General features: G+C 36.1%; 1 protein-coding gene across 4 annotated transcripts in view; it reads left to right on the top strand.

Annotated features, from left to right (window-relative positions):
* Positions 1 to 14429, top strand: part of LOC110100150 (snurportin-1) — a 49895-nt gene extending 35466 nt beyond the window's left edge. The window contains exons 7-9 of one of the 4 annotated variants that reach the window (XM_020827576.2): positions 11098 to 11229; positions 13651 to 13932; positions 14038 to 14429. In XM_020827576.2, coding sequence (XP_020683235.1) covers positions 11098 to 11229; positions 13651 to 13767 — 249 coding nt within the window. In that variant the 3' untranslated portion in view covers positions 13768 to 13932; positions 14038 to 14429. Of the gene's footprint in view, positions 1 to 11085; positions 11230 to 13650; positions 13933 to 14037 lie in introns of those variants that run through there. The other 3 variants (XM_020827574.2, XM_020827578.2, XM_028693192.1) reach the window with 3 other exon arrangements.
* Positions 14430 to 18759: the final 4330 nt, after the last annotated feature.

Raw genomic sequence — 18759 nt, 5'->3', positions numbered from 1 at the left:
CCACCTCTAATTTGAAATTAGAAATTGATTCAATTAGGAAACCTCCTCCTCTTTCCTTTAAACGAAATTTATTTCATTTCCTCCCATATCTCTCTCCCCCCCTCATGCCATGCCGCCGGCCCCCTGTTGACAAGATTTAATCTCTTGCTTAATGAGTCCTCCCTCTTCAATTGAATTTAGTTTGGAATATTCAGAATTTTCCTTCTTAAATTCCTAAAACTGAAATCTTAGTTTTCTATAAAACCAAAGTCTCCTTTCACCTTTCTACCTCCGGCCTCCCCTCTTCTCTCCAACCCGCCGACCACCCATCTCCTTTTTTTTGGAGAATTCTTCGCGGAAACCTTTCTATCTCTCCTCAATGATGCATGGAGGAACCCGAGTGGAACTTCGGGTTTGAATACGATAACCAAGGGAGAGTTAATATCCTCCGATCGCCGTTCTTCGACGTCGGCTTCGACTTCGACGACACCGTCGAAGAATACTTGGACCGGATCCTACCAACGCTAGTGGAGTCCATCGACGACCACTTCTCCGTCTACACGTGGATCATCAAAGGTAGATCTACCGTGCCGCCTCCACCTCCGAGATCCTCCTCTACGGCGACGTTCCTTGGCTCCTCCCTCCTCGTGGAAACCTCACTACTAGCTTGGACGAACTTCCGCCGCTTAACCTAGTCTTCGTAGGAAAGAGAGAAAGAGGTCTCAAGGTGTGAACAACTCTTTATTACTTGTGGGATTCAAGTTACTAGTTTTTAACGTTATTATTTTCCTTGTATTAGATTAAATCGTCCGGCTATCTTCTTTTATTGTAATTCTTTTGCCTAAGCAAAGAGGAACTCTACGAGCTCTTGTAACCGATTTGAATTTGAAGCATGAAATTATGAATGGTTAAGCTTTAATTAATTTTCTTTTCTTAAATCGTGTGTAACTCAAACCATGCATCACATCACAAAGCATTCCATCAGCACTTGTTCATTCCAACGGCCATCCAGAATGATTTTTTTTACAAAAACAGAGCCACCCTCATTTGGGACAACAAATGTAGGCCACATATGTATACATTTATCCAATATCCAATTATCTTTGAATGCATCTACAGATTCTCCATTTACTATTTTCCATCTCACAATCGGCTTCCGCATTTTGCATCCTTCACTCAGCAGTTTATAAGAGGAAGAACAACTACCACTGTTGTTTCCCTTCTCCAGCCCTTCACTGTATTTAGCTGCCATTACCTTGTGTAAGATTGAGTGTTTGTCCTGTATGAATCTCCATGCCAATTTTGCTCATAAAGTAGGAGTTTTTGTAACATTTGAATGCAATCCACGGCCCCCACTTTCAATTGGCTTGCACATTTCAGTCCAACTAACATAGTGCATCTCCATTGAACCATTCTTCTTATTCCAAATAAAGTTTATGCATATTATATCCAGTTCTTCCAGCACTTGTTTTGGGACTAGTGAGTGAGCAGCATGAAAAGTAGGTAGTGCAAGCAATACAGTCTTTACCAATATCAGTTTACCCGCCAACGATAAGCATTTGCTTCCCCATTGATTCAACTTCCTCAATGCATTATCTATGATGAACTGAAAATCATCACTCTTGAGTCTTCTCAATGCTATCTTCAAACCAAGATATTTGAATTCTTTAATAGTTTTGAGGCCATAATTCTTGAGATGCTATTCTTCTTTCTCCAAAAATCAGCTTTAATGATTTCCCAATAAACTTTGATGAAAGTATGTGAAATACCATCATTACCAGGTGAAGTATTGCCTCCCAATTGATTTAGAACACCTACTTCTTCCATGGACAGATCTGCCTCCATAAATTCCTTATCCCAAGTATTCAAGCTATTAATAGCTACCGGCCATCCTTCTAGCTTGCACCTCCTTGCTTCCCATTTTTTCTGAAAAAACCGCAGGAAAACATGCTCCATCTGGCCTTGTTCTTCCACCAACAACCCGTTCTCATCTTTTACTTTGATTAATACATGTTGGGCTTGATGTACCATATTTTATGCATGAACTTGCACTTACACAGTACATTATGGTCCGCTTGGTATTCACCCAGGCTGATCATCTTGTTGTTTTTTTTTTTTACTGTTGCCTAGATAAAAAATACTTACCTTATTGCATGGAAGATTTTCTTTTGGGTTGGAAGCCCTTAATTTTAAATGTGCCGCATGAATATAGCCAATGGATTTTCATTTAGTTCTTCCCTTATATTATTGATCAATCTTATCTTTTCTATCTTTGTGCTCTTTTTGTTTGCATTTAGCTTATTATCATCTTAGATGAGCCATTGGTGAATCTCTTGTTGTTTTACCCTTCTAGGGCTAGGTTTTTTCACCCTTTGTATCTCTGAAGTCTATCATGAACTTGTGTGGTGATTGGTGATTGTCAATGCATCCACAATGCTTTCCGTAGTTCTGATCTAGAAAAAATAATTGTTTCATGGAATTGCAAAGAGTGAATCACCTCATTTCTGTTTCTTTTATGCTTTTAGGGTTATTGTTTCTTCACGTTTTAAATCTAGCTATTTCTTGTCATTGCAGATTATAATTATTATTGCTTTCCCTTTTATTCTTATGTTAGATTTTTGGCTCTCCAAACATCAGTAGAAAACATCAAAAAAAAAAGGTCTACTCATATTTAATTGTCTTTTTTTTGCATTCCTGAAGATATTTTTGGAGTTTATTTTGCATCATTGATTGGATTTTGAAATATTATGCATTAGGTTTTAGTATTAAAGCTTAAACTCTGAGATTTTTTAGAGTTTATTTTGCATCATTAATTGAATTTTGAAATATTATGCTGTAAGTTTTTATTATTAAAGCTTAAGTTACATTAATGGACATGACTTGGTTTTCCTTGTTAAATTCAATTGTCTGATCATGGATAGGAGATGAACCAGAAGTTTCTAGATGTTTTGACTTATATGCTTATTAATATTACTTGCGATTTTCATGCTCTCACTGGTAATTTTATAGCTATGCTACTTGAGCTAGACAATATTATGCTTCAGAAGCTTAATCAAAATGAACTTGTTTCTCTAACGATATCATTTGTATAATGAATTCAGCCATGTTAGGGATTTGTTGATTTTTGGGAAGCTGTGCAGATAATAGTGATAGGAAATACTTGAGTTCACAAGTAATCATAACGGATTTACTTGAGTTCGCAAGCAACCCTAGCAATAATTGGCTCAAAACAGCGAGAAGAAACAAGAAATGTGGACAAATTAAATTAGAAACTACATATTGCGATAGTGGAAATAAAACAAAATGAAACTCAAAGCAAGATACAATTAATTATCCTCAATTCGAGAGGAGGATCGTCTCTCCCAATCTCTAGATTGTAGATCTAGAGCCCAAGACGCAAAGGAACTCTCCAAAGAACAAAACTATACAAGCGTGCCCTAACCCTAGCCTCTCATCATCTTTAAATACCTCCTTCCTAATTCAAAGCTTTCTAATATAAATTATTTCAAATCCCTCTCTTGCATGAACGCCCCCCTCCTCTTTCTCAATTTGCCGCCCAAGGAGGTGGGACCCACCCACTTAAACTTGGGTTTCAAGAGGAGGTGGCTTCCGCCTCCTGTAGGTCCGAACCGGCCCAGGAGAGGCCGGTTTAGTTTGCTGCGCAACAAATAGATCTATAGTCTTAGATCATGCTGAGGTTTCTATGCGTATTTCTTATGATGACAATTTATTACTGCTGTTTATGATTTGCAAAATGCCTTGGATAAAATGAAGAACGTATTGTCAACTTGAAAGTGGGTAAACATTACTTTTAGAATCTATAGTTGACTTTTTGATAGACAATATGTTGGAGAAAAATTTAGGTATATGAAGGCTATTTTAAAATATGAGAGATTTGTTTATAGGAATGTCTCATTAGTGAGCAATGGTTATCAAGGATCCATCAATGATGGTTTTTTTTTTTCTTATTGCTTGGATTGTGGATATTTGAAAAAATATGTTAAGTTTTGGTCATATGATCTGTAGTTCTTGAATAAATAGCCTAAGAGTTAGGATTAGGTATCTCAAAAACTTTAAAAGTATGAGAAGAGATTATACTTTTTTTTAATTTTTTTATTTAATTTTTTTTATTATACTTGAGAATGCAAGAGAACAATTATCTCTCATGAAGTCTTTTAGTGATACTGGCAATTTTTTTAACTTTTCTATTTCTTCTTTATGGAATTCAATGGGAGATTTTTTAGTGTTAGCTTCTTCCATATGTGTTATAAATGGATGTCACTATTCTTTTTCTTGTCCTCCTAGTGAGTGTCCAAATTTTGCTTGGTGACTTTTTATGAAGTTTCCAACAATTTTCTTGTCTATAGAGTCTTCTTGCAATATGTATGCATTGTAAAAAATCTCTATTGACCATCTTTATTGGGTTTTTCTGCTTGTGCGCCTCGGAAGAAGAGAGATTTGAATCATGGTATTTGATGTTTGTAACCTTTGTAATCAGAGTTTATGGTTATTAACAATCATAATTTCACTGCCCTTTCTTTTATTTGAGTGTAAATCTTTCTTTTTGAGAATCTGGACCTTTATAGCATCTCAACATTTAATATGGCAAAATAGCAATCATAATTTTGGTCTGTTTCTACTAATCTTTTCCATTTGAGTGCATTGATAATGATCCATCTCTTGCCAAAGACTGTATAGTAGATTGGAGTAATTTGTGATAGATCATTCTTCTTGCTTTGTGGCCAAAATCTTAGTTTTAATCTCATAGATTGGGCTATATCATAGACTTTAAAATATGTTGAATTTATCATGTCCCAAAATTTTTTTGCTAAATGAAGGAACATGCAAGTGATATGTATTTTAGGAACCATGGGATTTTATAACTAGGACATTATCATTGAGTCCTATTCATCCAAGTATTGAACGTGTGATTGCATTGTTGAGGTTTGATGTCAAGTAAATAACCTAACTTTTCTATTGCCTTCAGGAAGTACAAACTAATTATAATCACTTGAGGTAATTCTTTTTTTTTTTGTGATTGTTGACCCGCTGTACTAATGAAACAAAAAAAATCAAATCAAGATAAAAAAAAAAGAGTCGTTCACCTGCTCTCTGTCATCCCACGACGCCGCTGCTCTTCCCACGACCCCGTGTCATTTCATCGCACGATCCCGCCTCGAGCCGACCCCATTCGCGTCGTTAAATGCACGCGAGAAGGAGGCCTTCGGCCTCTTCTCCCGAATCCCCGGCTCATTCCCCTGCAAGCTCTCTCCCTCTCCGACTCCTGCGTAGCTCTTCTAGGCTGTTCGACTGTGCTCCTTTGCCGACTTTCCCTTCCAGTCGGACCGGAAGATACGACATTTTGATCGGAAGCAAGAACAGGGAGCTCGCCGACCGTGAAGATAACCTCCTACCTTTCGTGCGCTTCTTCCCTTCCCTCCTCCGGCGGTATTCCCATCCCGTTGGATCGGAAGTTGAGTTTTGATCGGAAGCATCAACAGGAGCTCGCTAGCTGGAAGGTAACTTTCTCCTTTTCACGCTTCTCTGGCCGGATCCCGTAAGCAGAGAGATAGAGAGAGGGAGAGTTTACTTATTTTAATATCACTAATTAACTAATATTAATTATAATTAGTTTAATAATTATTTTTAATTATAGTTAGCTATTAATTATATTAATTATAATTAAATAGTATTAGTTATTATTAATTATATTTAACAGTTAATTATCATTAATCATTATTAATTATTATTGATTATAATTAGGTATCACTAATTATAATTAATTATAATTAATAGATTAATTATAATTAAATAGTTAATTATAATTAATTTTAATTAATTATTTAATTATTTTTAATTATAATTTAATAACTTTAATTATAATTAAATTTAATTAATGGATAATTATAATTAAATAATTAGTTATCAAAAAAGAAAACATGTTCCTCCCACCTCGACACCCGAGCCTTCATCGCCGACGACCGCCGATCTACCGGCCCCCAAGGTATAACCTCTAAACTCAGATTTCCCTCTCGACGTTGGCGACGAGCTAGCAAACCCCCGAGGCGCCCACGTGGCGTTGTAGGGAGGGAAGCTAGTGCGACGCCTACGACGAGGCGGAAATCGCCTAGATTCTTTTCTCGATGCCTGCAACGGGCTGGCAAACCCCCGAGGCGCTCAAGTAGCGTTTAGGGTGGGAAACCGGTGCGATGCTTGCGACGATTTAAGGATCCCTCTTTAAAGCTTGCAACGAGCCGGCAAACCCCTGAGGCGCTCAAGTAGCGTTTAGGGTGGGAAGCCGGTGCGATGCTTGCGACGATTTAAGGATCCCTCTTTAAAGCTTGCAATGAGCCGGCAAACCCCTGAGGCGCTCAAGTAGCGTTTAGGGTGGGAAACCGGTGCGACGCTTGCGGCGAAGGGGATAAAAAAATGTGTTCTTTATTTTTATATAAGTACCCTCGAACGCCCACGTGGTGCAGAGGGGGGAAATCTGCTTTTTCTGACTCGTGCTCCACACCCTTAAACGCTCACGTAGCGGGCGGGGATTTTTTTTGATAAAATATGCGACCGCGGTGTCACTTTTGACATCTACCTGAAGCGCTCACGTAGCGTCGAGGGGAAGGTTGCCTCTTGGTTTTTCCCCTAAACGGGGGAGACGCTGGGAGGCTGCCGAAATTCAGACTGAAGGCACCGTGGACTTTAACAGAATTTTGGCCTATATGTGAACAAATTTTGGATAGAAGAGAACATGAGCCTGCATTCAAATGAACATGAACAGTGAACTGTAGATTTGTGGACTTGACTCAGAACAAAGATCAAAATGATTTCTAAAATTCAAATCCAAATAAAATCAAGCCAAAACTGAAGATCAAATTCAAATGAAATGAAATCAAATTGGGACCAAAATCGAATAATTTGAACATTCAATTGAACTCAAAGGACCGCAGGGGACTTGAACAAGACTATAACATCAAACAAAGACTTTGATTTGGATTAGATCCGGATCCGTACAGAAGACTTGAACTTGTGCTCTGGACTTGGACATTAATGGCTTGAGCAACTCGAACTCAAGCAAGTACTTAAGTCGGACTACAGAGGACATAGAACTGAGCTTGCACATCAAACTCATGAACCTGATTTAAATTGATTCTGAAAGGACTTGAACTTGAGCCTGGTTTGAGCATCATTGCCCTCTTACATTCGACGCCAATCAAGCTACAACACCTTTTATTGATGTATTCAGTGTAGCGCCCAACGAATTTAAATGCCCGCTAGTGCCAGCAATCATTCGATCGAGGACAAATACATAGAGCCCGTGCAAGCAGAACATGATTGATTGGCACATTAAGTGCAAGTACAATCCAACCACCCGAGATTGGTGAAAGGGTGGGTAAGATGCGGAAATAATAGGTCTGCTGCAAATACACTCAGGAGGTCGTAACGGATATAATGGTCCTCCGCCAGCGAATACAAGTCACTTGTGGATAACAACAGTGTGTATGTCGTATGCACAACGAACCACTGTGGACACAAGTACATCTCCTACGACAACCCCTACAAACGCCTGTTGATTGAGAAGGCGATGTTGGAGATCAATCGTCAAAGAGCCGCCCCTTGCAAGCAAGTACAATCAAACCACCCGAGATCGGTGAAAGGGTGGATATGATGCAAGAAACAAGGGTCTCCTACGAACATTCCTAGCAGCTCTTAGCAACACAACGGATCCTTACAAATAAATACGAGCCGCTTGTGGATAACAACAATGGGTATATCGTAAGTACAACGAACCACTGTGGACACAAGTATGGATCCCTGCAAATGGATACTTGTGGATAACAATAATAGGTGTATCGTAGGTACAACAAACCACTGTGGGCACAAGTATTGATATCACCTACGACATTGGTGATCAAGATCTTCAAGCTTTTCGGGTACAAGGGCGACTCGATGTACAAAAGGTACACTCCCTGACAAAATCAAAAAGGAAGTTTGAACGAATTAGAACCAAACTTCCTGGTGTTCCAAAGTCTCTTCTTAGTTCTATATTTAAGAAGAAAACAGCTCTGGTACCCACAAATACTGGAAATAACAAGTCTGTTACGCCGAAGAGCCTAAAAGGAGTTCTTTCAAAATCAGCAGTCTTTGACTCCAAAATCCAGAAAGTCCTTCCCCGGTGATTGAGAAAGGGGGGGTCAACATCAAAACGTAACGCCACCGGATCTGCAACACTGATACAAGCAGACAGAAGGCGTCTACAATGTTCATACTCGGCCTTTAAGGCCTTCAACAAAGAAAATTCATGAACAAAGGCATGAAGCCTACAGAACCTGATCATTCTATGCGGATCAATAGGAGTCGACAGGGTTCGAACTATCATAGATACACGGTTGAGGGGACCGATGTATTTGTCTCAATACATTCATATTAGGCCTTCAAAGCTTAAAATCAAAAGAATTCACTGAAAGGCACGAAGCCTATGAGAAGCCCGATCCTCCTAAGCAAGCAAATAGGAGTAGACAGGGCTCGAATCATTGGATAAATATGCAGTCACGAAGTCGACTGGAATATTTATTTCAATACATTCATATTCGGCATTCAAGGCCTGAAATCAAGAAAATCCATCCGCCCTCCGCAACAGTTTGTCGAGGCGGACAAATTTAAATAAACTCTAGCTCACAAAGAGCTAATGCCTAGTCGAAAATATCACTAGGATCCATTCTCAAACAATATCTTGCTAGTAAGGACGTGGTACGTGTCCTCTAACCGGCGGTTTTGCCGCCAAATGGCACCGCAGGATAAACGGTTATGACGACCCGGGGCCCTCTGAACCGAGTGGTTTTGCCGCCAAATGGCACCACGATATAGCGGTTATGACCAGAGCCAATGCGCTCCTTATTGGCATCAAATCCTTGGGATATGAGTCAATAGGATATGATCGATAGGGCACAAAGCCCTCTGTTAGCTAAGGTGGATTGAAATTTGTCCCCTTAGGCAAATACCCATCCCAGGTCTACAAGGTCCCCTTGGACGAAGCAACCCATGGCTGCCGACAAGGATCCTTCTGTCAGGTTGGGTCGACTACCTCCTTTGACTAAGTAGACCAAGGACCACGATGGCCCGGGACGACGGAACCATGGGATCTTGATCGGGCCCATCATCCATTCCCCAACCATCCGCTTTAAGTGCAAGATGGTGAAATTTCTATTTTAAATATCAAATCTTTCCAAATTCCCAAATCCAAATCCAGTTTTCAAATTCAAACCCTTGCTGCTACTATATGCCAGATAACACGTATCTCTACGTATCTGATCGACGACTAGCCTTAATCGAAAGTTCTCTCTCGTGATCGGGAGGGGTAATTAACTATAGGGGCTTGCGCCTATAGGAAACCAGAACTCAGATCATAAAGTCCTCGCAACATGAGGGCGAAATCTCTGGGTAGTGTCTTATCTACAAACCCATTTGCCTTCCAAAATTTACCCCGGAACCTATTCCATTAAAACTCCCCTCGCACAAAACAAGAAAAGAAACCGCGCGGCGGGGAGGCCGGGGCCGAATTTTTGGAGCCCACAGTGATATGTTAAATAAATGTTTTGTAATTCTTTTTTTGGATTTAGGTTGCTAGTCTTGTTTCCAAATGAACTTAAGACCAAAGAAACCCGAGTGTTTTTTGTGATCCATGGGAAGAAAAATTGTGGTGGTAATTGGTTGCAAAGAGAAATAATGATACAGATAAGGCTGTAGTGATGAATGCTACGAATAAGAAGATTATGTGGTATGGAAAGAAACCCGCAACAATGAAGGTTTGCAAGTTCTATGCAATGTAGTGATGAATGCTGTGGTTTATAAAATTGCTAAGAAAGAAAAAAAAAATCCTAGGGCTCTAAAACTATTACATGAATTTGGAAGAATTAGCTGATTATTTTCATCCAATATTTATGCAGTATTTATATAATCTTAAGAGAGTTTCTAAGTAGGAAATATATAAAACCCAATTATAATAATTATAAAATAATTACAATAGTTCATGAATTTATGTGGTGGCGGAATAATTATTACAATAGTTTACTGATTGATGAAGGTATACTAATAATCTCATGGTTCATTGAGGTGGCATGAGGCGAATAAGGGATGTTCAAGATTGTTGGCTCAGTGAAACATTGATGAAGTTATTATTGGTGGAGGCGGAATTTATTAATGTGGATTTGATAGATTTTTATTTTTCCACATATTACTTGGTTAGTCTTTGCAAAATTTAAGTTTGTTGATCTCCTCATAGCTACCAATTCCATCTAATCTATCAATTGTCACAGTCGCTACCATCCTCTTTCACTTCCATCTCTGCCAGTAACTCGTTCCCCATCGTCCTCCTATTTCCTCAATTACTGTTGTTCAACTAAAACCTCACCTCCTAACAACAAGAGAATGATTTGTTAAGAATTGTTTGTATGATGGTAGCGGCAGTTTCATCTGAATGGTGTCTCAAGATTCTGTGAAGGCTAAAATTCATTTATGGGAGAATATTAAGGTCCCTGTGCTATGGGTTCTTATTTTGTAAGTATGAGATTAGAGTCCCTCATGGAATAATAATGGACTCAAATTGATCTTTTCGTTCTTGTACCTTTATGGTTTTACTTCAGCATATGATGTGGGTATAATATGAACTTGATTCGTTGATCCATATGAATATTTACATGTGTATGCTTAAGATTTGTTGTGTCTATATTATTAAGGTCTTTAGTATATGACTTTTGGTATGACTGCTGGCATGTTATTACCAGCAGTATTGGCATCTTTATGCATGAGTTGTTGTATCGCTCTGTTCATATTGGTGTCCTGTGTTCAAGTTCATACTTAGTGTAGGGACCATATCTGCATTGAAGTTCAAGCAGTTGCCAGAATTTCTGATAGGAGTATGGTTATGAGAACTTATTAGACACCATAGCGACCAAGCCATGATCATATTCATGTCTTGCTTGGGTAAAAAAAATATTGTTAACATTCACTGCTTGAGAGTTGTGTCCACTCTGGTTCTTTTGCTCCTTTTTGTCTCCTATGATTTATAGCCTCATGAATTGTTTATTCTTAAATTGTTAAATATTGCAGTCAAGTTTTCAGGCTGGAAATTTTCTTCGGTTCTCTGTCATTGATGAATGTGTGAGAATTGTTGATGGTAAGCTGGAGTTGGGAGACCTTAAATTTGTTGGCAAAGCAAACCGGGCACGTGCTTTTGCAGATAGCTACTCAAAGGTTCGTTATGAGTGAAATCTTTGGGCTTCCAGACTTTCTTTTTGCGTAAACAATAAATAAAACATCTTCTATTTCATATTTTTATTTCTTCTATGTTGTTTTATTAGTTGTAGATTTTAGATTCTATTTAGAAAATAGAAAAGAGAACTGTTTACACCTACATTGAACCCACATTGTTAGCCTGAAGGCTAGGGGATATTTAGTATACATAGTTTGATCATTTTTAGCATCTCAAATTCAAAACCTAACTTTGAGATTTTGGTTTCCTTGTCCTATATTATGAAAGATCAAAGTATTCTCATCAGAGAAAGATTTGTATTATAACCCCACCATTTTGTATAAGAATGAAGATGAAGCTCTAGGCTGTGTTTGGGACGGCAGTAAAAATGCCGTCCCAACTGAAGCCCTAGTCTCTACATAAGTTGATATATAATTTGTATATCTATGATTTATTATGATGAATTTCCCATAAGAAAATGACTATTAAGATATCATCGATATAAATAAATATACAAAATATACAATCACAATTTTATAAAAAATATATTATTACAATTTATTTTTCTTAAATGAATCAATGAATTATAAATTAAAAAGTACTAAGTGAGTAATAAACCCCCACTATAGACTTGTGAAATTTAATTTAAGGTTTTGTTCATTTGAGTTTGATTGTATCATAACTCTACAGTTTGAATATGGTTTATCATTCGTTGGGCTGAAGAGGATAAAAGGAAAACAAGAAGTGAAAACCATTGTTACAATTTCACTCAAGCAACCAACTCTACCTTTGGTATTCCCCTTCTTGTGGTTAAGTTAAAGATTTATGGCACAACAATTAATAAAATTTTTCAATTCTTTATACACTAAGAGATTTCAATTTTGTACTAGCCGATGCTAATGGATTTGGGTGTCACCTAAGATTTAAGGGACATTATGATATGTAATTCCAACACTTCGTTGTAAATCGACACAATTAAATTATCATCGAGGCTAAAGCTTGAATGTTCTCCAAAGGCTAAAGCTTGTATGTTTTTCAATGACATAAAGCTGTAAGTGGTGAATCATGCAGTATATTTAATTTGGTAAAAAATTCTTTGTTAGCAAAGATAAAATTAAAATTATCCTTTTAAACAAACATCTCCCCTATCTCTACAATTTCTCATTGGATGATATGACCCAAGGCTGTCGATAAGGACCTTTAGGTTAGGTTAAGTTGACTACTTCTACTAAGTGTACTAGGGTGCATGATAGCCCGGTATTATAGAACCATGAATTCCCCACCTCCACTGCACTCTCCTACCATCTTCTTTAAACTAAAGGCAGTATATGTTTTCTCCATCACAAATCAAAACTACTATTTTAAGGTATGCATGTAGTGCTTACTAGCTAGCCTTAATCGAAAGTGCACTTTTATGACTATGAGTGATAATTAACTATAATAATGCTTGCGTCTATAGGAAACTTAGAGCTATAGGTCATAAAATCCTCTCAAAATGACGTGAAATTTCCGAGTTGTTTCTTATCTACAATCCAATTTATCTTATGAAAAATTCAACCTGATTAAAACATTTTAGAAGAGCCGAGCATGAATTTTTGATTTCCATAAGGTTTCTTTTTTGTTGGTTTACCAAACAACCTAGTCTATGATGTTGACTTGTACAAAATTCATTCATTGTTTTCATTACAACAAATTTTTTAATCAGTAAACTAGTTAGGCATTGGAGCAATTTTACCCTTTGTGAATTTCCTAACTTCAGGTTTTTTCCCAATCTTGAAGAATGACTATTTTTCCTTATTGGGGATTTGTTGGGTGGGGATGCGACTGATTTCAACAATTTAGACAAAATTTGTGATTAGAAGCCCTTCTTTCAAATTTATCATCACTCTGTCCTTAATCTATTTATCTTTTTTTTTTTGGAGAAAAAGTATTCTATTTTATTTTTGAATCAAATAATATTCGTACAATAGGAAAGTTTAAAAGAATGGCTAGGTTGTTCAAACTTTTTTTTTTCTTTTGAATTCTTGAAACAATACTTCCCCTTGTTGAATCTTAATGATTAATTTCCTTTTTAAAGTCCATCTCTGGATTGCATTCAGAGAACGCACATGATTATAAGTGAATCCTGATTATAGTTTACACGTAATAATAAGAAGGCCTAAAGTAGGGACATCTTATGCTTTATTTTAAAAAGTACATGAATCTATATTGAGATTATTGCCATGATTTGTGTGATATCTAAGAGTAAATGCTCTTACCTGAACTCAAGCGTCTTGAGCCTTGTCTGACTATTGCCAAGGTAAACCAACTTATGGCATTAATATGACTATCATTTCATGCAGGATAGATAGCCTTGAAAAAATGATAGGGAAAATCTTTATTGGTCTGCTTTGTTATAGTTTTTATCATTACTGTTTCTACAGGTATTCTTCCAGTACACAGCTCGTCACTCTCCTCTCCAATTCCAGGATCTTATAGCTTCCCTCGACCCAAATCTTGATGAAAACTCTGAAAGCAATGACATGGAGATGATTGACTGATCGGAAACTGTTATACTCCAAGAATGATAGCCTCAAGTTTTCCACATTCCCTGTTAGCAGTTCCAATCTTTGGTCACGAGAACGGGCTACTTTTATAACTAATTAATCTCCATTTATCAGCAAATGGTGTATTTGGAGGCTGTCAGGGAGCTTATGTTTGTCATGGTAGGAAATTTTGTCTAAGCATGCTATTATTGTTGAATAATTGCTTTTTTGTTCCTGAATAGCTTTTGCACTGTTTACATTGAATGAAGTCCTTAATATTTGCAGGGTTGTGTTCAAATTTAGGAGGTTCATCAACTTCTTTTTAACTGAGAAGGCCAAGAGGAGTTCAACAATTAGCTCTGTGACAGCCATCACAGGTGTACTGATTGATGTTCATGGGATGATGACATATAAACGAAAATATCTGCAGAAAAAAAAAAAGTATATGGATGTATGTATGTATGTATTTATAACTTATTTTAATAACTGATGTTAAATTCTTCAGTTAGCATTGGCTGGTTGCTTTTGTTGTAGAGCTCTGAAAATGTCTCCATGGTTGCTTTGTCGCCACTGAGGCAGTCATTACTGTAACCCAGAAGATTAGAGCTTATGTTGTTATGTTTATTTTACTGAATCAAATATGCTTGGTAAATTAAGAAGGAAATCTTTTTTTTTTTTTTCGGTTATAACAATAGAAAAGCTATTATAATTAAATAATTAGTTTATATAACAGAGGTCCCTGAACAGGTTCTCCTTAGTATGCGTCACACCATGCCTCATATGATGCCGTACAGCAGCTCCCGCGATAGCTTTGTGTGCTCTCTTTTAAGTAATAAAGATGATGGATAGGTTTCCAGCTCTGTTTATTGTCGAAAGCTGCAAGTTGTCCTGCCTAATGCACGATAAATATTAGTTTAAAAGGTACATTTGACTTTATATAGCAGTAATTGGTCAAATTGTTTGTTTATTTTTTAAATAATATATTTTAAAATTATTTTCTCACCAAATATCTTTTTTTTTTCCTCAGTTCATTAAAATTAGTCGTCTTTTGACACTTCACTCCATTGATTATTTTATCTTCATTTGTTTAAGAATTTTTGTTTCTTTAGGAGTCGACTGTTGATGTTGAAATTCAATTGGAGCAATGAGCTCAACAATGGTTTTGATAGACATTAATTTTTCTTAATGTGAATAATTGTGTATCATATGAATAGTTAGAGTTTTAACATGGAGTTAAACAGAGGATCAAAGAGGAATGTGTTCCATTCATGCTCAAACATGTGATCATATGTAAATATTTTTTGAATCATGTTCCGTTATGATATGTACAATGCTTAAATAAACGTAAACGCAACTGTGTGTTTACGTTTATTTAAGATTAGTACATATCTAACGAACGATGATTCAAAAAATATTTACATATGATCACATGTTTGAGCATGAATGGAACACATTCCTCTTTGTATCCTCTGTTTAACTCATGTTAAAAACTATCTAATATTCAGTTGATATACACAATTATTCACATAAGAAAAAATTAATGTCTATCAACCATTGTTGAGCTTCATTCTCCAATTGAATTTCAACATCAACAGTCGACTCCTAAAGAAAACAAAAATTCTTAAACAAATGAAGATAAAAATAATCAATGGAGTGAAGTGTTCAAAAGACGACTAATTTTAATGAACTGAGGAAAAAAAAGAAATATTTGGTGAGAAAATAATTTTAAAATAATATTATTTAAAAAATAAACAAACAATTTGACCAATTACTGCATTATAAAGTCAAATTTACCTTTTAAACTAATATTTATCGTGCATGGCAGGACAACTTGCAGCTTTCGACAATAAAACAGAGCTGGAAACCATCCATCATCTTATTACTTAAAGAGAGCACACAAAGCTATCGCGGGAGCTGCTGTTACGGCATCATATGAGGCATTGGTGTGACGCATACTAAGGGAGAACCTGTTTCTAGGGACTCTGTTTATATAAACTAATTATTTAATTATAATAGCTTTTCTATTGTTATAACAGAAAAAAAAAAAAGAAAGATTTCCTTCTTAATTTACCAAGCATATTTGATCAGTAAATAAACATAACTAACATAAGCTCTAATCTTCTGGGTTATCAGTAATGACTGCTCTCAGTGGCGACAAAGCAACCATGGAGACATTTTCAGAGCTCTACAACAAAAAGCAACCAGCCAACGCTAACTGAAGAATTTAACATCAGTTATTAAAATAAGTTATAAATACATACATACATACATACTATACTATTCTTTTTTTTTCTGCAGATATTTTCGTTTATATGTCATCATCCCATGAACATCAATCAGTACACCGTGATGGCTGTCACAGAGCTAATTGTTGAACTCTCTTGGCCTTCTCAGTTAAAAAGAAGTTGATGAACCTCCTAAATTTGAAACACACCCTGCAAATATTAAGGACTTCATTCAATGTATAACAGTGCAAAAGCTATTCAGGGAAAAAAAAAGCAATATTATCAACTATAATAGCATGCTTAGACAAATTTCCTACCATGACAAACATAAGCTCCCTGACAGCCTCCAAATACACATTTGCTGATAAATGGAGATTAATTAGTATTAAAAGTAGCCCGTTCTCGTGACCAAAATTGGAACTGCTAACAGGAATGTGGAAAACTTGAGGCTACATTCTTGGAGTATAACAGTTTCCGATCAGTCAATCATCTCCATGTCATTGCTTTCAGAGTTTTCATCAAGATTTGGTCGAGGGAAGCTATATAGATCCTGGAATTGGAGAGGAGAGTGACGAGCTGTGTACTGGAAGAATACCTGTAGAAACAGTAATGATAAAAACTATAACAAAGCAGACCAATAAAGATTTTCCTATCATTTTTTTTCAAAGGCTATTCTATCCTGCATGAAATGATAGTCATATTAATGCCATAAGTTGGTTTACCTGGCAATAGTCAACAGGCTCAGAGACGCTTGAGTTCAGGTAAGAGCATTTACTCTTAGATATCACACAAATCATGGCAATAATCTCAATATAGATTCATGTACATTTTTTAAAATAAAGCATAAGATGTCCCTACTTTAGGCCTTCTTATTATTACGTGTAAACTATAATCAGGATCATTTATAATCATTGCGTTCTCTGAATGCAATCCAGAGATGGACTTTAAAAAGGAAAATTAATCATTAAGATTCAACAAGGGGAAGTATTGTTTCAAGAATTCAAAAGAAAAAAAAAGTTTGAACAACCTAGCCATTCTTTTAAACTTTCCTATTGTACGAATATTATTTGATTCAAAATAAAAAATAGAATACTTTTTTCTTCCAAAAAAAAAAAGATAATAGATTAAGGACAGAGTGATGATAAATTTGAAAGAAGGGCTTCTAATCACAAATTTTGTCTAAATTGTTGAAATCAGTCGCATCCCCACCCAACAAATCCCCAATAGGAAAAATAGTCATTCTTTCAAGATTGGGAAAAAACCTGAAGTTAGGAAATTCACAAAGGGTAAAATTGCTCCCAATGCCTAACTAGTTTACTGATAAAAAATTTGTTGTAATGAAAACAATGAATGAATTTTGTACAAGTCAACATCATAGACTAGGTTGTTTGGTAAACCAACAAAAAAGAAACCTTATGGAAATCAAAAATTCATGCTCGGCTCTTCTAAAAATGTTTTAATCAGGTTGAATTTTCATAAGATAAATTGGATTGTAGATAAGAAACAACTTCGGAAATTTCACGTCATTTTGAGAGGATTTATGACCTATAGCTCTAAGTTTCCTATAGACAGCAAGCCTTATTATATTTAATTATACCTCATAGTCATAAAAGTGCACTTTCGATTAAGGCTAGCTAGTAAGCACTACATGCATATCTTAAAATAGTAGTTTTGATTTGTGATGGAGAAAACATATACTGCCTTTAGTTTAAAGAAGATGGTAGGAGAGTGCAGTGGAGGTGGGGAATTCATGTTCTATAATACCGGGCTATCATGCCCACCCTAGTACACTTAGTAGAAAGTAGTCAACTTAACCTAACCAAAGGTCCTTATCGACAGCCTTGGGTCATATCATCCAATGGAAATTGTAGAGATAGGGGAGATGTTTGTTTAAAAGGATAATTTTAATTTTATCTTTGCTAACAAAGAATTTTTTACCAAATTAAATATACTGCATGATCACCACTTACAGCTTTATGTCATTGGAAAACATACAAGCTTTAGCCTTTGGAGAACATTCAAGCTTTAGCCTCGATGATAATTTAATTGTGTCGATTTACAACGAAGTGTTGGAATTACATATCATAATGTCCCTTAAATCTTAGGTGACACCCAAATCCATTAGCATCGGCTAGTACAAAATTGAAATCTCTATTAGTGTATAAAGAATTGAAAAATTTTATTAATTGTTGTGCCATAAATCTTTAACTTAACCACAAGAAGGGAATGCCAAAGGTAGATTGGTTGCTTGAGTGAAATTGTAACAATGGTTTTCACTTCTTGTTTTCCTTTTATCCTCTTCAGCCCAACGAATGATAAACCATATTCAAACTGTAGAGTTATGATACAATCAAACTCAAATGACAAAACCTTAAATTAAATTTCACAAGTCTATAGTGGGGGTTTATTACTCACTTAGTACTTTTTAATTTATAATTCATTGATTCATTTAAGATAAATTGTAATAATATATTTTTTATAAAATTGTGATTGTATATTTTGTATATTTATTTATATCGATGATATCTTAATAGTCATTTTCTATGTGGGAAATTCATCATAAATAAATCATAGATATACAAAATTATATATCAACTTATGTAGAGACTAAGGGCTTCAGTTGGGAACGGCATTTTTACTGCCGTCCCAAACACAGCCTAGAGCTTCATCTTCATTCTTATACAAAATGGTGGGGTGTATAATACAAATTCTTTCTCTGATGAGAATACTTTGATTCTTTCATAATATAGGAGAAGGAAACCAAAATCTCAAAGTTCGGTTT

The sequence above is a fragment of the Dendrobium catenatum genome, unplaced genomic scaffold, assembly GCF_001605985.2.
Source record: "Dendrobium catenatum unplaced genomic scaffold, ASM160598v2 fragScaff_scaffold_231, whole genome shotgun sequence".
Classification (NCBI taxonomy): Eukaryota; Viridiplantae; Streptophyta; class Magnoliopsida; order Asparagales; family Orchidaceae; genus Dendrobium; species Dendrobium catenatum.
Note: the sequence above shows the minus strand (reverse complement) of the source record. Positions and strands in the feature narration are given on the sequence as shown.